Genomic DNA, 21,361 nt, shown 5'->3' on the forward strand with positions numbered 1-21,361 from the left:
ACCTCGATAACGATAAATGAAGATAAATTCGCCCAAGCGGACTGTTATGTAATTTGAAAGTTTGAATCAATGCATGGAATACAAATTAACAGTTTCTCGTTAAATTTATTTACCAGCTTTCAATTTAACAATTGCACATGCAGTCTAAACATTAAGTATTAAAAAAATCTTGTAAACAAAAAGAATTCTAGTGTGACATTTATCACAGCTTGTATGACTTGAAAAATGTACAACATTATAAAAATCAATATGACGACTGTGCAAACATGTCATTCTAACACCAATGACTTGCAGCTTTAACAGTACACTTCCGACAACTTATTGGTAATGGCTGCTGTGTCATTATTATTCAACACAAGTGTTCACGTCAAGGTTTCAGGGTTGTTGTTTTTTTCCGAAACATTTTTTTAATACATGCACCCCACCACACAGACACAACCAGATTAAAGCTGTATTGCTCTGATGCCAATGAAACATTTAAGGTTTTATGATGGCAGACTAAAGCAAACACATACAGAAAAATAGCTGTGGCCATTAAACTGTCATATTATATATAGGCTTCACTGTTGGATTATACTTTATGCTGAGTGCTTTACCATCATGAAAGCTTTCAGAGAAATCACACAGATGCCAAATAACGCGACATAATGATTGCTACATGAAGTCCTTGCCCAGTCCACTCATTAATTTAAGCCGTTTAGACAAGGTTAGAGCCGCTATCCGATTCTTTCACGTTCATTTGTAACCGCTGTTAGCCGCTAGCGTTAGCCTGTGGCTTGGTTACCAGAAGAAAGCACTGAAAGCATTCTCTCCTGAAATCGTGAGAACCAGGGAGGACAGCGGGTGAAAGCCCGTCTGGAACCCGCCAAGAGTTTACTTAACGTCGGGTGAAAGTTTGGCGAAGCTAACTTAAGCCAGACTCCATCCCGTTTACTTGTAGCGTTAGCCGCTAGCGTTAGCCTACCGGGCTTCTGTTTGTTTGGCTTCCTGAAAACCACGTGACTCCATACGTAAGCACACTGTCTGCTTTCTTAAAGGAGAACGAACATAGCCGAACAACACAGAGTCAAAGCGGGATAAAAAGGCTGTATTTTCTTGTTTTATTAAATTACCGAATTTACCGACATGGTCAAAATTACGTCGGTCATCGTGAAGAATTTTGGTGACGGTAAATTTTCGGTTTACCGCCCTGCTCTAATAAGTACTTAGTCATATCGCCCAGCACTAGTGGACAGCTATCAAAAGTTGACACTTAAGAACTTTAACTCTTCATAGGGCAAGTGTCTATTTTAGGTCATAAAATTAAAATGTACTAATTATTATTGGTATGTATATATTTTGGGGAATTAATAGTTGTTGCATTTTATTATATTATTTTAAAATATTTATTAAAAAAAAAAAAAAAAACATTAGAAATTAATACAATGTTCATTAAAAGCTAAACTAATTCAACTAAAACGAGTAAAAGCTTTGTGGTTACGACACCAAGTAAATTTTAAAGTAACCAAGTAGCCTTTTTTCTCTATAGTCTTTGACTTGTTACATGCCATTACGGTGATGAAGCCCAATTCATATTTTATAATAAATAAATTAAAAACAGCCCATCCCAGAATGTGCTTAAATTATTATGGAGATTTTTTTTTCAAGGGGCCTTTTATTCTTCACTATGGCCTCTTCCCACTGCATATCCTCAAAATGCATTAGGCCTTTAAATGCGGCTTCTCGTTCTGACAGGAAAAAAAAAACACACACATTTCCTTCTCATTAGTGTCTCTGCTCGGAAAGAAAACTTGCTGCAAGGTATACTGTAGTTGGTCGTGGTTCAACAATCTTTCTGGCCTTTGCACACAGCCTTATAGTGGACAGCAGCAAGCATGCAATGATTTAAGCCCCAAGCCTCTTGGACTTTGAAGCATTCTCTGCAATTTCCTTCTTCGAAGAATAGCTGACTCACTTGCACAACACATGTATGCGAACAGGTTTCTTCAAAGAGGAAATCAACTTCCAAGTCTCGCTTTTACTCTGACTCATTGTTGAGACGCAGATGAAAAGGCTTCTTGTGGTAACCTCGCAAACGAATCTACAGCTTAAAAAAAAAAAAAATCACAAAAATGCCAATGAAAAGTACCAATATGAATGTGATATACAAAGAAATTCTAGTTTACAGTGGGGCAAATAAGTAGTCAACCACTAATTGTGCAAGTTCTCCCACTTGAAAATATTAGAGACTCCTGTAATTGTCAACATGGGTAAACCTCAACCATGAGAGACAGAATGTGGGAAAACAACAACCAGAAAATCAAATTATTTGATTTTTAAAGAATTTATTTGCAAATCATGATGTAAAATAAGTATTTGGTCAATATCAAAAGTTCATCTCAATACTTTGTTATGTACCCTTTGTTGGCAATAACGGAGGCCAAACGTTTTCTGTAACTGTAACTCTCACAAGCTTTTCACACACTGTTGCTGGTATTTTGGCCCATTCCTCCATGCAGATCTCCTTTAGAGCAGTGATGTTTTGGGGCTGTCGTTGGGCAACACGGACTTTCAACTCCCTCCACAGATTTTCTATGGGGTTGAGATCTGGAGACTGGCTAGGCCACTCCAGGACCTTGAAATGCTTCTTACGAAGCCACTCCTTTGTTGCCCTGGCTGTGTGTTTGGGATCATTGTCATGCTGAAAGACCCAGCCACGTGTCATCTTCAATGCCCTTGCTGATGGAAGGAGATTTTCACTCAAAATCTCTCGATACATGGCCCCATTCATTCTTTCCTTCACACAAATCAGTCGTCCTGGTCCCTTTGCAGAAAAAAAGCCTCAAAGCATGATGTTTCCACCCCCATGCTTCACAGTGGGTATGGTGTTCTCCGGATGCAATTCAGTATTCTTTCTCCTCCAAACACGAGAACCTGTGTTTCTACCAAAAAGTTCTATTTTGGTTTCATCTGACCATAACACATTCTCCCAGTCCTCTTCTGGATCATCCAAATGCTCTCTAGCGAACCGCAGACGGGCCTGGACGTTTACTTTCTTAAGCAGGGGGACACGTCTGGCAGTACAGGATTTGAGTCCCTGACGGCGCATTGTGTTACTGATAGTAGCCTTTGTCACTGTGGTCCCAGCTCTCTGTAGGTCATTCACTAGGTCCCGCCAAGTGGTTCTGGGATTTTTGCTCACCGTTCTTGTTATCATTTTGACGCCACGGGATGAGACATTGCATGGAGCCCCAGATCGAGGGAGATTATCAGTGATCTTGTATGTCTTCCATTTTCTTATAATTGCTCCCACAGTTGATTTCTTTAAACCAAGCATTTTACCTATTACAGATTCAGTCTTCCCAGCCGGGTGCAGGTCTACAATGTGTCTCTGGTGACCTTCGACAGCTCTTTGGTCTTGGCCATAGTGGAGTTTGGCGTGTGACTGACTGAGGTTGTGGACAGGTGTCTATTATACTGATAATGAGTTAAAACAGGTGCCATTAATACAGGTAATGAGTGGAGCCTCGTTAGACCTCGTTAGAAGAAGTTAGACCTGACAGCCAGAAATCTTGCATGTTTTTAGTCGGGCTGTCAAAATTATTGCGTTAACGCGCGGTAATTAATTTTTTAAATTAATCACGTTAAAATATTTGACGCAATTAACGCACATGTCCCGCTCAGAAAGTATTCTGCCTTTTGGTAAGTTTTACAGCAAGGCTTTTTGCGTTGTCCAACAGCGAACTCTTGTGGTCGCTTTGCGACATGGTTTATTATTTTCTTCATTTCTTCATTATGGCTGCACGACGTCTCGGGCTGATAATGTTGTGCTTATATGATCCTTGGTCAAGATTTGTCCGTAAGTATGGTTGTTGTAAAGAATGTACACATTATGTTAGTAAGCGAAATGTTATATTTTTTGTATGAGACGCTTTTTGTTTATGTTTAGTGAACCTGTATAGCGTGCTAAGCTAACGTTGTTGCTAATGCAATGCTGTGTACTTTTTTGTTGTTGTTTCACTACGGTCTAAAGAGGACAGTGGTTTGAGGCTATTTTATTAATAAATCAGATGAAAAAGGAAGAAGTCTGATTATTAAGGCGTCGTTCACTAGCTGTGTAGCTTTGGAAAAAGTAGAAGCTTCGGAGTGAGGATAGCATAGACAGATTTAAATGACAGAGTGAAATGCCCACTACAGTCCGTATGTACCGTATGTTGAATGTATATATCCATCTTATGTCTTATCTTTCCATTCGAACAATTTATTTTACAGAATATATTTATAATTTACAGAAAAATATGGCATATTTTATAGATGGTTTGAATTGCGATTAATTGCGATTAATTACGATTAATTAATTTTTAAGCTGTAATTAACTCGATTAAAAATTTTAATCGTTTGACAGCCCTAGTTTTTAGGTGAACAAATACTTATTTTCCACTCTAATTTGGAAATAAATTCTTTAAAAATCAAACAATGTGATTTTCTGTTTTTTTCTCACATTCTTTCTCTCATGGTTGAGGTTTACCCATATTGACAATTACGGGCATCTCTAATCGTTTCAAGTAGGAGAACTTGCACAATTGGTGGCTGACTAAATACTTATTTACCCCACTGTATATGCTTCTTATTCAAATTTTTGTGACAAGTTGGATCAACCAAGCAGGATGTTCAGTTGTTTTTTTACTTGGTGTTTTTGGCGGAATGTAGATAGGTTTAGGTATTGTGTGCGGAGGAACTATTAGCTTTACTCACCTTGTTTGCCAAAGGAGACGGAGAGCAAACATTGCTGACCTAATTTTTTTGGAGGACACAGTGGACTCATGTCAGATGAAGACTTGGCCTTGTGAATGTGTTGTTGGTGTTTCCACATAGGGCAAAGGTGTGAAAGTCAAGAAGGAAAGTTGGTTGTTATCACTGACATTTCATGGACAGTAACCTCTGGACATCGAACCTTATTATCTAGCAGCACTTCTGTTTTCGTTTTGGTAGCAATAATCAAGTCAAATTTATTTAAAGCTCTAAATTATCAAAAAAATATCCCAAAGGGCTCCACTGAAAAATACCTACTACAAACAGACAAACAAAAATTAAAATACCGAGCAAATAATAAACAGTTGAACATATACAGTGAATAGTACATATTAGAAATAAATACATCAAATGAATGGATAAATAAACCCTCCCAATAATAACGCTAATGAGTGTGTGAAGGATGAATGTTAGTGTCCATACATACAAATTGAAACATCAAAAACACCCAAAATAAAATCTACAGATACTTTTATAGTATATCAACAGCATTCAAATACGTATAAAGAATAGACTGTATTATAATGGCTTTTTCTCCACCTACGGGTGAAGATGGGAAGTACAAGTTGAAGAATGAATACAGTACTTCTGCTGTAGTTTATCAGTGGTTGTTGCGTTTCCGTTACACATGAGGTTTGGAAGGTAAATAATGACTAAAAATTAATATTCCAGAAGGGATTAAAAAGTAGAATTTTTATTCTTTTAGACGCGTCTGTCTTAAACAGTCTTTATTAATATGTTTGCAGATCACAAGTTATAAATCTAATTTGAAAAAAACAAAAAGCATAACTAGGCACATTGTGCATTAATATTTTTTTTTCTTTTTTTTGTGTCAGCATCCTTATGTAGCTCTGTTTGTTTTGTATACTGTGGGGCAAATAAAAGTATTGATATGACTTTTGGTATTGACCAAATACTTATTTTCCATCGTGATTTGCAAGTAAATTCTTTAAAAGTTTACCCATGTTGACAATTACAGGCCTCTCTATAATATTTTCAAGTGGGAGAACCTGCACAATTAGTGGTTGACTAAATACTTATTTGCCCCACTGTAGTCGTAGCCTTAGCATGTCCTTTTTGTTTCCTGTTCATCTTATTATGGGAGGATGAAAGCTTTCCCTCACTTCCTGCTTTTGCTCTCTCAAAAGCTTAGCGTCACCACGCACACACATGTTACATATGAATTGCATGTTTGATCTTGAACACCTGCCGCGGGTTCCACTGATGTTCACCTGCTGTTCAAAAGACTTCATCTGCTTTAGTTTCTTTTCCCCCTGATCAAGAGATTTACATAAAATGGAGCTGCATATTAATTGAAACTTTTGCTGATGTTAATTGCAGTGTTGCTCTTTGAACAAACAGTCTATCAAAAATGAAAAGCGGCTCATTGTTGTCATTTACGTTTTATTAAAATTGGACATTATTTTAAATTTAAGGGTTTGTATGTACTTTGCCTATAATAAGTTTTAACCCCCTTGGTTGTTTCCCCTTTTATTGCATTCATTAAACAATCATGGTCAAAACAATTTAGCATTTTTAACACAAACATTTGTTGGAAAAAACATTTTAATGTCAATTAAATAGAATATATACATAGGAATGGTTAAAAAGAACCAGGTAAATTTTCTGTCATAGACTTCACTACCAGTTGACAGGACATTGGGGTTCGAGGCCGATCCGTAGGGGGCCTAGTTTCAAAAACCTAAAATTCAAATATTTTCAAAACCAAAGCCGCGAACGACCTAAAACTAAAACAAGCACCTCCCATAGGCATATATAAGTCTCCATTAGCAGCGACATAAAAAAATTCAAAGTCGTTACATAATAAAATCCCGATTATTTTTTTATACAAGTAAAACAAAACTTTAAATGGCTGTAAAATTCTCAAATTTTACGCTAGATGTACAAAAATCACCAAATGCAGAGATAGCAACTTTTTTTTTTTAACAGCTAATAAATCACTGTTTTCACATCAGAAACTTAACACTTGAGGAAAGCTTGCAAAATCATCTTAATTTTACTCAACAGAAGCACAATTTGCATTTTTCTATATACAATCGCAACTTATTTAGGTTGAATTTCACTATTGTACAAAATCCAATATGGCGACCGTCACAAAACAAAGAGCTTTTTAAGTTGAACATTTTTGCAAATAAATGCTCATATCGCCGAATTTCTATAGATGTGAACGTAAAACAGTCAACAATCTTGGTTAAAAGCAAAAAACGGGTTGTTATCGTTTATTTTACATAAATATTTCAAGCCAAAGTTACACAAATTGTATCAATTGATTTGTTTCACGTTCAAAAGTGCCAAATCACCAAATCACTGTTGAGACACTCCTGCCTGCTTGTATGCTGTAAAACCGTCGCCCTGTTTCCACCTAAATCCGGCGTTAGAATGCAGCGTGTGTTTGAGTTTATCACAGTGAAAGCCAACTCAACGTTCTGAATGGGTTGGCACCCTACGGGAAGGTGTGGGGCAATGTCTGTGGGAGCTGTCTTGTCAACTGATGGTGGAGTTTATGGTTCTATAATGGTCAAATCAAAGCCCGGACCTGAATTCTATAGAGAATTTGTGGCTGGACTTGAAAAGGGCAGTTCTTGCCCGAAACCCGCGCAACCTGACAGTGCTTAAGCAGTTTTGCAAAGAAGAATGTAGCAAAATTCCAGTGGGCAGATGTACAAGACTGATTGAGGCCATGTCTACATGTAGCAGGGTATTCGGCAAAAAGAAGAACTTTTCTACGATTTGGCCTATCATCCACAAGCACATTTCAACGAGGGTTCTTAAAAACTGCATTCAAAGTGAAGATGTTTGAATTCTGCGTTTGTGGTGCCATCATGTGGACACTGATAACCGAAGTTTTAACTGCGGAAACCTCACTGACTGCAATGTTTACATCTGGAGTAAATTAGACAGGTGCTTTTTTGTTTCCATTTTTTTACAAACTCTTGTAGTGCTTCATATTGAAGAACATATGCGAAGGATGGGGGCATTATGGACAATTATTTTTCGCGCGTTGTTATGAAAGTACTTAAAAATAAATCAATGCGGTTGACTGTGTTTCTACAAACGTGCTGTTGTGGATGTAATTATATTTTCCCAATGTATTAGGGCAGGATCCTCGGTTTTAAAAACCCTGCTACGTGGATACATTGCCTGAGACACACAACTCACTTCAGCCAAAGGTGCATGTACGAAATACTGACCTGAAGGGAGTGAATAATTATGCAAACAATTACTTTCATTAATATGTTTGTATTTCATTGACATTAAAAAGTTTTTCCAACAGTTTTTTTGTTTAAAGGGAAAGCATCCTAGGAGGTGAATACTTATGATAGGCACCACAAAATGTTGTTCAAGAAAATATTGTGGTACGATTAATAAGGTAATGCAAAGTGAAATTGTTGCATGCCTTTTGAGTAACCTGAAAATATTTCCTCATCTCACCACATTTCAGAATGAAAATATATTTCTGTCCCATGTTGAAATTTCAAGAATTTATGGAAAATATAAACCTTTTTTCGAGCTCAAATTGGTGATAAGGAATCTCACAAATCCGGTTCATTACCTCACATGTCAGGTTTGTTCCCATTCTTTCTTTTTTCATTTAGTTGGTGAAGGCAAGAATCTGATACCTATGGACCCCAACGGCCTCTCTGATCCATACGTCAAACTCAAGCTCATACCTGACCCCAAAAATGAGACCAAGCAGAAGACCAAAACCATCCGCTCAAACCTGAACCCAAAATGGGGCGAAACATTTACCTTGTAACTAATTTTGTCTTTATAATTATTTTCTGGAGGGCTATTTTGCAATTAATCTGACCATTATGTAATTATCTGCATATTCCAGCAAATTGAAACCCACAGACAAGGACCGCAGGCTGTCGGTGGAGGTGTGGGACTGGGATCGGACAACCAGGAATGACTTCATGGGCGCCCTTTCGTTTGGTGTGTCGGAGCTCATGAAGGCAGCGGCGTGTGGCTGGTAATGATCTGATTCTCTATCTATATACAGTATAAAACGTACTGATTGGAAGCTCATTTCCTGAAGTTATATTGCTGATTGGCAGGTATAAGTTGCTGTGCCAAGAGGAGGGAGAGTATTACAACGTTCCCATCTCAGAGGAGGATGATGGGAATGAAGAACTGAGACTGAAATTTGAGGTGAGGATTGACATCTGCTTGCTGACTTGACTTTTTAATCACAACAAGTGATCACACAAACAAGGTCAATTTAATTTCAATAAATTATATTTTTAATTATTTTTTTTATTCTCCCCCAACTGCGAAGGATTACCATGATTATTATTCTGTCTTCAGGGCAAATGAAAATGGACAATTTGGGGGTCTTAATTTTATTCGTGCGGCTTAAATATGCTTAAATTAGCATAATTGGACCCATATCCCAAACCCAGCAGGAAACCGGTTAATTTTGATTGAATGTGAAAAAATATGCAATTTTAGCTGATTCACAGGGTGCACATTTTATATCTGGCCACGATGGGAGTTTGTTGGATCCTCCTCAAAATTGGTGAGACTATTCATGAGACATATGTAATCTTAACTTATCAAAATGGTGAGGTTTCATTCATGGGCCTGACCTGGGCAGAGTACCAAAGTCGGCCTTTTTTCTTTTTTTGGGCAACACACCAACTTCAGTAAAAGACAACGATCAATGATAATAACTTCCTGATTCAAGGTTCAGTCTTTTTCATATCTGGCATATTGTATATGAAAGGTATCCCAGCCTGAACACAACTCCATTGAAATACAACTAATTAGGCCTGGCGCCTGTGTTCAGGTCCCTGATGAAAAATATTGAGGTTTCATTGAAGCAGAGGGGTCCAAACAATAAAGTGAAAATGACCGTCGTCATTTTGTCTTACCACAAATTTTGAACATTCATAACTTGGCAGGTATACAACATACTGTATCTGCGCCAGACTTTCCGTGCTTGATGAGTCGTACCCTGGATGGACTGTAGGGGTCATTTGCATCAACCTTACAGCGCCAACTAGTGGCAGCAGAAAGTCACTCATTTTACTTATACATGTACAGTTCTTATCAGGTTGGTCTTTGTAGTTACAAGATCTTTTGTAATACTACATTTTAAGGCCTCTGTCCACATTTCTTTTTCTGTTGCCATGATGACTCTTTGTTTGCCATTAAAAGGAAGAAGATTTCTTCAGGGATTTGGGCAGCTTATAGAACCACAAATTTAGGCACACTTGGTTGAATTGGCCCAATTAGAAGATTCATTTTGGTTTTGAATAAGGGTGTGGCTGCACAGCTCAGTAGCACCTCTTCAATAGGGTATTTTTTCACCTAGGTGTGAGAATGTATTTCTAATCACACACACACACACAAAAAAAAGGCGAGTTTCGAGCACGTTAGTTTCTCATGAGATGATGAGAGGGGGACAATCTGCCACCACCCTGAGCTGTGTGCCGTCAGAGTTGCGCCAAACTACGAGGGCCTGTTCAGTCCGGCTTGCAGGCCTACTTTTGCTTGAATTTATGTCACTTATCTTCACTTTTGTCACAAGTCTTGAAATAAATAGTTTCCTAGTCTTAAGCTGCCTTCATGTGGTGTCGCGATTATGGTTGAGTCGAAAATTGCATGTGAACACACCCTTAAGACGTATTTTCTACTGGGAAAACTGGGATTTTATTATGTTACCCGAGTTTCCGAGAAGGGTGGACTTTTTACTTTCAAAATGGCGGAGCGCGAAAAAGAGGTTGTGAAGGGTAATAAACATGACATTTTTAAAGAAGATGTGTCGTCAATTTGCACAATTTTTGAACGGCAGCATGATAGCATAGTGTACATATTTATAAAATTCCTATTTTTTTAGACAAGTGCTTTCTAGAATGTTCAGTTACAAAAACATACCATTTGCATTTTGATGCATTCTCTTCTTGTTGTAGTACAGATGTAGTAAAACAGTTTTACGCAAGCAACAAGCCAAAATGAAGTCCACCACTACCAGCTATGTTTTTTAAAATTCTTGTTGTTGTTGTTGTTGCTATGACAACAAAAGCACATGACAGGATGTACTCGTAATTACCAATTAGCAACTGGTAAGGATCATCTTTCCCAGAGAATGTGAAGGCAGTATAATCCTCGCTCTTGTCTTTTGACCACTAGATGTCAGCAGATAACAAAATACAGAAAATAGTGACGCAGTGAGGCGTATACCAGAAAATATAATGGCACACCAACAATAACAAAAATGTCTGTGGTGATGTTGCATACCTGTCAACCCGAGGCCGTTGGCAATCTTACAAATAGTGATGTATACCCTTACAAAATGTTGACTAAGCATACAACGTTTTATTTAGTGTGCAATATGAAAAAAAAAAGCTCAATTTTTAAAATAATAAGAATTTATTGGCAATATTGTCACACATAACCTGGTGCAATCAATATCTTCAGCTACATCATGATTACTAAAATTTTAACAGTGACTTTTGCTATAATTGTATGTAGCACTTTTGGCAATTTCTATCATGTCTTTTGATGGCTGCACTTCATGGCACTTCAGCTCGCAATTCAGTTTGATTTGAAGGTAGTTCGTTAGTGTGTCCAATTATAAATTAAAAAGGTCAATTGATAAAATTCACTTGCCGATGTAATCTTGGAGTCAGGGAACATTTCTTTTGCTAATTCTGAGAAGTGATCAGCAATAGTTGCAGGCAAATTGTGTTCGGCAACAAATTGGCAGAATAAAATTTCCGCTTTCGATAATAAATTACTTATTTAAAGTAAGATTAACAACACTGGTCATAAAGATGAACTCTGCAGAATGAAAAGTGAAAAATTATAAATTAAAAAGGTCAATTGATAAAATTCACGTACCTATGTAATCTTTGAATTGGCAGAATTGGCAGAATTGCCACTTTGCATATGTATCATTTTGCATCTAGTTCATATTCATGTGATATCTTGCGTAGCATCATGTGGGCGTAGTTTGTAGGCTGTCGGCTACAGTCAGGTATAATTGGAGCTAGGCCTGAACGATATTGGGAAAAACTATTGCTGCGATTTTTTTAGGGGTTTGCGATATTATATTGCGATATTTAAAAAAAAAAAAAAGAAAAAAAAAGATATATATATATATATATATATTAAATAAATTTTCACTAGATGACTTGAATAGCTGTTTGGAAAGACTTTGGATGACTCACAATGACAGTGTACAGTGATCCCTCGTTTTTCGCGGTTAATGGTGACCAGACCCGCCGCGATAAGTGAAAAACCGCAAAGTTGTGCACCCCGCCCCCCAAATTTTTATTTTTTTTGTGTGTGTGCTCAATGTATTCAGATTTATTATTGGAAAGAGATACTTATAAGGCATGTTTTTTTCTCACTTTTTCCCCAAAGTATGATTTTAAAAAATGTGTGTATTTATATATATATATTAACAAATGGTTTTAAGCACTTCAAATGTAATAATTATGATCAGTTTTAAACATAACTGTCCAACCAAATCATTTTTGAACAAGAATACAGTACTGTAGTAGAAAAATGCTTGGCTTTATTAAATACTTCTGTTTATCTACCTTAGCTGTGACTCTCGGTGGACATGTAGAAATGACAAACTCATGATCAATTCTGGCATTTAATTTATATGTCTCAAACGTCTCCCCACACACACATATTCATTCCAAAGCGGCTTCCTTGCAGAAACTGTTGAACAAGTTAAACGATGATTGACAGCTGCTGCGCTGTGATGTCCGCTTCTTTGGCAAGATCAAAGATACTAGCATCGTTAACTTTAATAAGCAAGTGCTGCAGTGACTGTGAGGTTCAAAGAGCTGGGAGAGGGAGGGTGTGAGGCTCTGCGCAGAAAAGAAAGCAGGGCGTATGTGGATTAAAAAAAATAAAAACTATCGCACGTCCTTGCGATGGGACTTTCGCGCACACACACATTGCGATGGCAATGTTTAAACGATATATCGTTCAGGCTTAATTGGAGCCACCTAGCCTAGTATCGCCTTTGCAACGGCGTCACAACTCCCGCTTTCCCACTCCCACTCTTCTCTCTCTGACGTTTCTCGCGTCATTCAACCAACGTAGTACGCATAGTAACGCACATTGTCTCGTTGCTGAAACGATGATGACAAAATCCAAACGGAGAAAAAAAAAAGTAATGCACGAAAAACGTATAAATTTTGATTGTACGGCGTACACATTTAAAAATCAGTGCTCACTTGTAAAAATTACGCCGAAACCGTACAACTTCACAGGTTTCTTAAAAGTACCCACTGTGACATCCTGCAAACTGCAATTCTGAATTTAAATGGCTAGTGTGTGCAATTATAACTAGATTTTATCCTTGTTTTTGTTGGACTTTTCCTTGCTCTCTAATTTTCTGAGCATGAAAGTTTCCCACTTGAGTTGTTCATATTGAGTCAGGCCCTCCCTCGGGTTCCTTCTTATGGTTCCAGGACCAAGCACTTTTGGAAGACTCTGATCAGGTGCGTCTGACAGGAAGAAAGTAAGGCTGCTCGCTCGGCTCGGACGGGCTCTTGCCTTTGGCTAAAGCTTCAAAGTTGTGCTGTGGTTTGGTGCAGTCTGCTGCTCTTTGCACATTAGATGGACTCTCGTTTATGCAATTAACCAAACTAAGGCTGCTTGTTCTTTGTCATAAGCTATTTTGAAATTCCTCACCAGGAATAATGAATACTTGAGGTCATTCAGTGACGTCATTTGTAAGTTTATGCAGTCAAGTCAAAGTTTTCTTTAGAGCAATGTAGATTTTTCACATATTCTGATGAGGATGGGATGTGACATTTAAGTAATTGCTTGGCTTTTAATGCATTTGTGATGGCTATTAGCTTGGTAGCAAAACTTTAGTTTCTCCTGATTCTTATTCTTGCTACAATACAAGGTTCAGCATGAGTTTGAGTCTGTTCGTCCTGGCTAAGTGTGCTTTTTGGGTATAACTTAGGTTGTCTGTTATGCATACGGTGTTGGAATGGAGTTAAAGTAGGCACGCATGCACCTTCTTGTAGATTGTGTCTTCTTGAAATACAGTATTAGGCAAACACACCACCTAAGGTTTGTCATTCATACCAAGATGGATTGGTTTGTTTAGAAAAATGTCATATAGATACAGGGGTTGGACAAAATAATGGGAACACCTAATATTTTGGCATGATAATCATTGAACATAATTGTTAAAGAATGGCATGAGGAACATTCTAATGAAGTTGAGCATCTATTATGGCCAGAAAAATCCCCAGACCTCAACTTTATTGAGCATTTATGGTCAGTTTTAGAGGCAAGGCAAGGCAAATTTATTTATATAGCACAATTCAACACAAGGCAATTCAAAGTGCTTTTCATCACATGAAGATCATAAAAATCACATTTAAATCAACACAACGTAGAAACGAAGACAAAAGATCGCATTTAATCACAGAATAAAAATAAATAAATAAAATAAAAATAAAACAAAAACTACTACTAATAATAATAATTGAAATCAGCAATGGAGATAAAAACAAGAGGAATAGAAAGCAGGTAGATTGAAATATATAGACAGTTATGGATATGCAGTGCTAAACAAAAGCGTTTTTAGCCCTGATTTAAAATAGCTAACAGTTTGAGCATACTTCAGACGTTCGGGTAACTTGTTCCAGAGGTGAGGAGCATAATAACTAAATGCTGCCTCACCCTGCTTGGTTCTTGTTCTTGGAACATGCAGAAGACCGGTTCCAGACGACCTTAGGGGTCTAGATGTCTCATAGGACTCTAACAAGTCAAGCATGTATTTTGGTCCAAGGCCATTAAGTGTTTTGTAGACGAGCAGTAGTATTTTATAGTCTATCCTTTGACTTACTGGAAGCCAGTGTAGCGATTTCAAAACTGGTGTAATGTGGTCCAGCTTCCTTGTATTTGTGAGGACTCTGGCTGCAGCATTCTGTACCAGCTGCAACTTCCTGACTGATTTTTTATCAAGACATGTAAATATACCATTGCAATAGTCCAATCTGCTGAAAACGAATGCATGCATAAGTTTTTCCATGTCTTGTTGAGTCAGAAGCCCCTTAATTCTGGTTATATTTTTTAGGTGGTAATAAGCGGATTTAGTGACGGACTTTAAATGGCTATCAAATTTTAGGTCTGAGTCAATAATTACGCCAAGGTTTCTGACTTGATTTGTAGCTGTAAGTGACATTGTGCTAAGTTGGCTGCTTATCTTTGACCTTTCCTTTTTTGGCCCAAAAATGATCACCTCTGTCTTCTGCACATTTAACTGGAGAAAATTCTGGCACATCCATTCATTGATTTGATGAATGCATTTGCTCAGGGTGACTAAGGGACTATAATCATGTGGGGACACAGAAATGTACAGTTGTGTGTCATCTGCATAGGCGTGATAGGAGATAGAGATTCAATTAAGACTCCATCATCATCATTGGCTGTTGCCATATAAAACTGCACTGCCCCCTAGGGCCTGGCATAAATACTACATCATTTTCACGCGGAACTGCGACATCGTTCAAATTGACAGAAAATGTGTCGTATTCTTGGACCGTCACCATGTAAACGTCCCTGTTGGTATTAAAAGAAGACCGTATTGGCCCGAAAATAAGACGGCCCTGATTATAAGACGACCCACTCAAGTTTTAAAAACGAGTTTTTGAACACCAAATTAATTTTTATACAGAAAATAACTACAGTACATCGGAAACAAATGATTATAACAATATATTTGAGAGAAAAAGCATGTTATTTTGCCTTATTCAAAGCTTAATATCTGAACATTTAAATATGTAAACTAAAGTGCATCCACATTCGTAAATGAATGGCTTCTGGTTTTTGAAATGTAAATAAACCAATGTATTGTGATAAAACAAAAAAATTGCAATAACTGCATTAACCATCAAAGTGAAGTCTAACTGTAATTGTAGTCTTGAAACAAATCTGAATTAGGAAAAACATTGCAATAAAATATTACAAACTGGTTAAACTCAAGAGTAGCTGAGATCTGTCATGACAGAACATCGCTTCAGTGATATCTGGCGCCATCTAGCGTCGTGAATGGGTATGATGTCTAGACCGCGAATATAAGACGACCCCCACTTTTTCAGTCTTATTTCAATGCAAAAAACACAGTCTTATATTCGGGCCCGTACGGTATTAAAAACGTGGTATCGGTACAGCATCAGCATCAGTTGATATCACATAGGCATGTATCGTAATCGTCATAAACATACATAAAATTGACATAAAATTGTATTGGTGCAACAGTAGTGTTTTCACTCGGCAATTTGGCGGGACTTTAAATACAAACTTACTAGGGATGGAACGATACAGTTAAGTCACAGTTCGGTACGATTTTCGATACAAGGGACACAATTTTTGCTTCTTCTCCGGTCTTTACTGTTTGTAAAGTGAGGCGGTGCACACTGTTGATTGCCCCAGCTCTCTTAGCAGCTATGTTTACCACATGAGCAAAACATCCTATTTGTGGTCCAAGTTCATCTGTGTTACGTACTGAATTAACAATATTTGCAGCATTATCTATAGTCACTGGTATGGATTGATTTGGCCTGCTTGACTTCCATTCAGTCATGGCGGTTTTTAATTCATCGATGTAGTACAGTAGATGGAATACGCGTCGCATGATCACTCTGGGCTCACGCAGCCAATGGCATGGGACTTGAGGAGATTTAACATAGCACATCTAGGCTGCTATATGATTATATCTAGTGTGTTGTGTGCATGCGAGTGCTGTCGGAGCATTTACTGGGGGCATTAAAAAAGTTAACAAACGCCACAGAAGTCACGTCTGCTCATTACTGCACAACACCAGCATTTGACAATCGACTTTAATAAACAGGACGAGTTTAAAGTACAGCGCTCTTAATTCTCATTCTCATACTCATTGTTCATCATGTAACCGTGAGTTAGCTCTCTGTGTCCCAGGGTTTAAGCTGTCTGGTGTCAAACCGAGGCTATTCGTAGCAGCCAAGTCGGCAACAATATATTGGGAGGCATTGTTGTACGTACCCGTAAAGACAGTCTCTGTTAAATATGTACGAGTGCAGATAACATATCAAAACCCCAATATCCTGCCACACAACGAATCTATACTACGTTGAAACGGACAAGTCGCCTCTGTGTTTATACACGAGCAATGGTCCTCGTGCGTCACGGCTCCCGCACTTCAGGCAGTTTGGGGTAGGGGGCTGCTAACGGGTAGGAGCCTTTTCATAGCTTTATTTACAAGGCAAACATGTGCCGGACATTATAGCAAGAGAGACCACAAAAAAGTTTGGAAAATACATTTTGGGAGCTTTTTTTAATTGGATCGAATGTCTTTGCGTATTGAATCGAAGAGGGCGTATCGAACGGATCAATATAAAACGTTGCATCCTTAATACTTACATATAGGGCTGTTCCGACCATGTTTTTTTGCTCCCGATCCGATCCCGATCGTTTTAGTTTATCTGCCGATCCCGATATTTCCCGATCCGATTGCTTTTTTTTTTTCTTCTCCCGATTCAATCCCAATCATTCCCGATAATTTTCCCCGCTCATATACATTTTGGCAATGCATTAAGAAAAAAATGAATAAAACTCGGACGACATTCAACATACAGTACATAAGTACTGTATTTGTTTATTATGACAATAAATCCTCAAGATGGCATTTACATTATTAACATTCTTTTTGTGAGAGGGATCCACGGATAGAAAGACTTGTAATTCTTAAAGGATAAATGTGACTTTGTATATTGTGACTAAATATTACCATCTAGTGTATTTGTTGAGCTTTCAGTAAATGATACTGCATCCATTTAACTTCTGCCCAAAGGCATGATGGGAAGTCCAACCATGACTGTGCGTAGGGGCACCAATTGATATATCTTCTCTGCGTCGGGAAAGAACATAGAGTGTTAAGAAAATGATCAACTACTACCTTTCTTCTCCACATTGCCTCCCACGTTATTTTTTAATTGCTAAGAGAGGTATTGTAAGGCTTAAGCCACATAAAAAATGGCTCCAAAGGCTGTCTAAATTCTCTCTACTCAATATACGCTGCCTTTTAGCGCTATCTATAGGTAAAACGGCGTCTTTATAGATTGTACGCGACAATGCGTGAGTGGGTCGTGCAGCGCATGCGTCAATCATTTAACGTGATTCATTAAAAAATTTAATTACCGCCGTTAACACAATAAATTTGATAGCCCTGCTTTAAGCCAGAACTACTCTGGATGAGTGTAAGACATTTTGTCTGTAACGTTAAATACAATTAGAAAACGATTTAAATTAAAAAAATATATATATATATTAAAAAAAGGCATGTTCGATATTTTTTTGCCGATTCCGATACTTTGAAAATAAAGTGATCGGACATCAATACTTACATATACTGTCCCTCAATAATTCACACCTCTGGAGCAATACTAAGCATGAGTCAAAGCATCTTTGTAATGGGAACATTTGTATTTGGACGTCAATCTGACATTGTGTCCTGTGAGTGCATTTACATGCTCCCTAGAATGCATGTTGACTTACCTTGTTCTGTTGTGAGTGCAGAAAGCCAAGCTGGGCCCAGCCAAGAAGGCCAACACAGAAACAGATGGCATCCCATCCAGCCAGCTGCCAAGCAACAGCTTGGACCAGGTCAAACTCAGTGATTTCAGTTTCTTGGCTGTACTTGGGAAAGGCAGTTTTGGCAAGGTAAGCTGGAATGCCCCCTTCCTCAGGGCACAACACATGTTAAAAGTCCCCTAAACAACATTTTATTTTGTGCGACTGAAGGTCATGTTGGCAGAAATGAAGGCCACGGAGGACCTGTATGCAATAAAGATCCTAAAAAAAGATGTGGTGATTCAGGACGATGACGTGGAATGTACTATGGTAGAGAAGAGGGTCCTGGCTCAGCAGGACAAACCGCCCTTCCTCACGCAGCTACATTCGTGCTTCCAGACTGTGGTAGGTGCAATACTATGAGGTCGCGATCAGTACAAAGTAAGCTGCTCGGAGCTAAACCGAGAACGCGCGTTAATAATACAATGGCAAAAAATGTACTGACCAGTGTTGTTTTTGTCAGCCCTTTTAATGTTCGTCTGTCTTTTGGACGATAATACTTATTAGTCTTAGTCATCTCCAAATGTGTTTTTAAATTCGTCTAGTTCAGGGGTTAGCGAGCTTTAACACTCGAAGAGCCATTTCGACCAAGTTTCAGCAAAATAGTCATCACTGGGAGCCGCATGCACATATTGACTTTTAAAGTGATTGTGCCAGGTTGACAGTGTATGTGTGTGTATAGGGTGAAAACACTCAGGTGACTTGAAGTTCCGCTCTGAGACCCCCAATTTGGCCAAATTTCAAAATGTCCGATATGCATGTGTGATACATCATTGGGAAGCTTAACATCTCAATTTTCTGGGGGAAGAAACATTTTGGACAGGAGGGAATTAAAAAAAAAAAAGTTTTTTAAACAGCAAAACCCTATCTGGAGGTGAGAGCACGCGAGAACAGAATTACAGACGCTATGACTTTAACAAGATATTATCGCATACTTATCATGTTTCGATCTTAAAAACTCCATGTCGCATGTATCAATGAGTGTCAAGACACAGCTGTGAATGGCCACATCTGGATTTTGGGGGGATTTTATGGGACTATAACAAGGGTTGCGATACAGAAATCGCAGACATCAAGGAGTGGTCGAGATTTTCTTTTTCATATATTTACTAGGGCTGTCAAAATGATCGTGTTAACGGGCGTTAATTAGTTTTTTTTAAAATTAATCGCGTTAAAATATTTGACGCAATTAACGCAGATGCCCCGCTCAGACAGATTTAAATGACAGTACAGTGAAACGCTCACTTGTTGTGTTTTATGGAATTTTGCAACCCTTTGCTGGCGCTTGGGTGCGACTGATTTTATAGGCTTCAGCACCCATGAGCATTGTGTAAGTAATTATTGACATGAACAATGGCGGGCTACTAGTTTATATTTTGATTGAAAATTTTACAAATTTTATTAAAACGAAAACATTAAGAGGGGTTTTAATATAACATTTCTATAACTTGTACTAACATTTTTCTTTTAAGAACTAGAAGTCTTTCTATCCATGGATCTTTAACAGAATGTTAATAATGTTAATGCGTAATCCCAACATGCCACAGACAACGCGGCTGTTGCTGAGGTCCCAGCCTTGACTACACACGACGCCATTTCCCAGCGTACTTCACTTCCAGCACTCCTTTGGACACCATGCCGCCACGGCTGCCAGATAGCACGGCTGTTAGACGGGCCTCTTCCAGTTGAACACTAGCACCATTCTGGAAAGAGTTTATGAAGTTAATTGAGGAGCTCTAAGTTCTGTAGGTTGTTTGTAATCTTCAACAAAGACTTTTAATTAGAAAGTGTGGATGTTGTGAGGAACCCGCCCCAAATCAGAACATATACTGACTCTTAAAATTGCTTCAAAGTATGAACAGATGTATGCCCTTCAATTGGTTTTCTAGTTGTTTAATTCTTATTAGGGCTGTCAAAATTATCGCGTTAACGGGCGGTAATTATTTTTAGAATTAATCACGTTAAAATATTTGACGCATTTAACGCACATGCCCTGCTCAAACAGATTAAAATGACAGCACAGTGTCATGTGCATTTCTTACTTGTGTTTTTTGGTGTTTTGTTGCCCTCTGCTGGTGCTTGGGTGCAACTGATTTTATGGGTTTCAGCACTGTAATTATTGACATCAACAATGGCGAGCTACTAGTTTATTTTTTGATTGAAAATTTTACAAATTTTATTAAAACGAAAACATTAAGAGGGGTTTTAATATAAAATTTCTATAACTTGTACTAACATTTTTCTTTTAAGAACTAGAAGTCTTTCTATCCATGGATCTTTAACAGAATGTTAATAATGTTAATGACATCTTGATGATTTATTGTTATAATAGACAAATACAGTCCTTATGTTCCGTATGTTGAATGTATATATCCATCTTGTGTCTTATCTTTTCATTCCAACAATAATTTACAGAAAAATATGGCATATTTTATAGATGGTTTGAATTGCGATTAATTACGATTAATTAATTTTTAAGCTGTAATTAACTCGATTTAAAATTTTAATCGTTTGACAGCCCTTTTTTTTTCAATTTTTCTTTGTTTGGACCAATTATTTATCATCTAACATCGGGGGAAAATGCGACAGTAACAAAAAAATACAATTTAGCGATAGTTATGAGGTAGATATCTGTGACTTTTTTACAGACGCCATTTTTTTCATTATGAGGTCATTTGTTTAAAAGTTTCTCCTTGTGTTTTAGTCTGCCAAAGCAAGTTTTTAACTCGTTATCATCTCGTCATCGTCATGAAAAAATTTCGTTGACGAAATATTTCCGTTGTCGTCATTGTTGACGAAAACAACACTGGTAGACACCGTGACACACACGTGCTGTGTGTTATTAAACAAAATATCCATACACACGGCCTTTACGAAGCGTTCTATGGCCACCAAACTAAATCAGCATAGACCATTAACAAATTTGTTCGTGAATCATAAAAAGTCTGTT

At 37.8% G+C, this 21,361-nt stretch overlaps 1 protein-coding gene across 1 annotated transcript in view; it reads left to right on the forward strand.

The window, feature by feature from the left end:
* The window catches only part of LOC130920291 (protein kinase C alpha type), a 294,714-nt gene that overhangs the window by 193,342 nt on the left and 80,011 nt on the right, over positions 1–21,361 (forward strand). Inside the window, exons 6-10 of the mRNA XM_057843391.1 lie at positions 8,409–8,565; positions 8,651–8,785; positions 8,871–8,964; positions 18,358–18,501; positions 18,583–18,756. Of these exons, the coding sequence (XP_057699374.1) occupies positions 8,409–8,565; positions 8,651–8,785; positions 8,871–8,964; positions 18,358–18,501; positions 18,583–18,756 (704 nt within the window). The remainder of the gene's footprint in view (positions 1–8,408; positions 8,566–8,650; positions 8,786–8,870; positions 8,965–18,357; positions 18,502–18,582; positions 18,757–21,361) is intronic.

This window comes from Corythoichthys intestinalis, chromosome 8 (genome assembly GCF_030265065.1).
Source record: "Corythoichthys intestinalis isolate RoL2023-P3 chromosome 8, ASM3026506v1, whole genome shotgun sequence".
NCBI classification, from domain to species: domain Eukaryota; kingdom Metazoa; phylum Chordata; class Actinopteri; order Syngnathiformes; family Syngnathidae; genus Corythoichthys; species Corythoichthys intestinalis.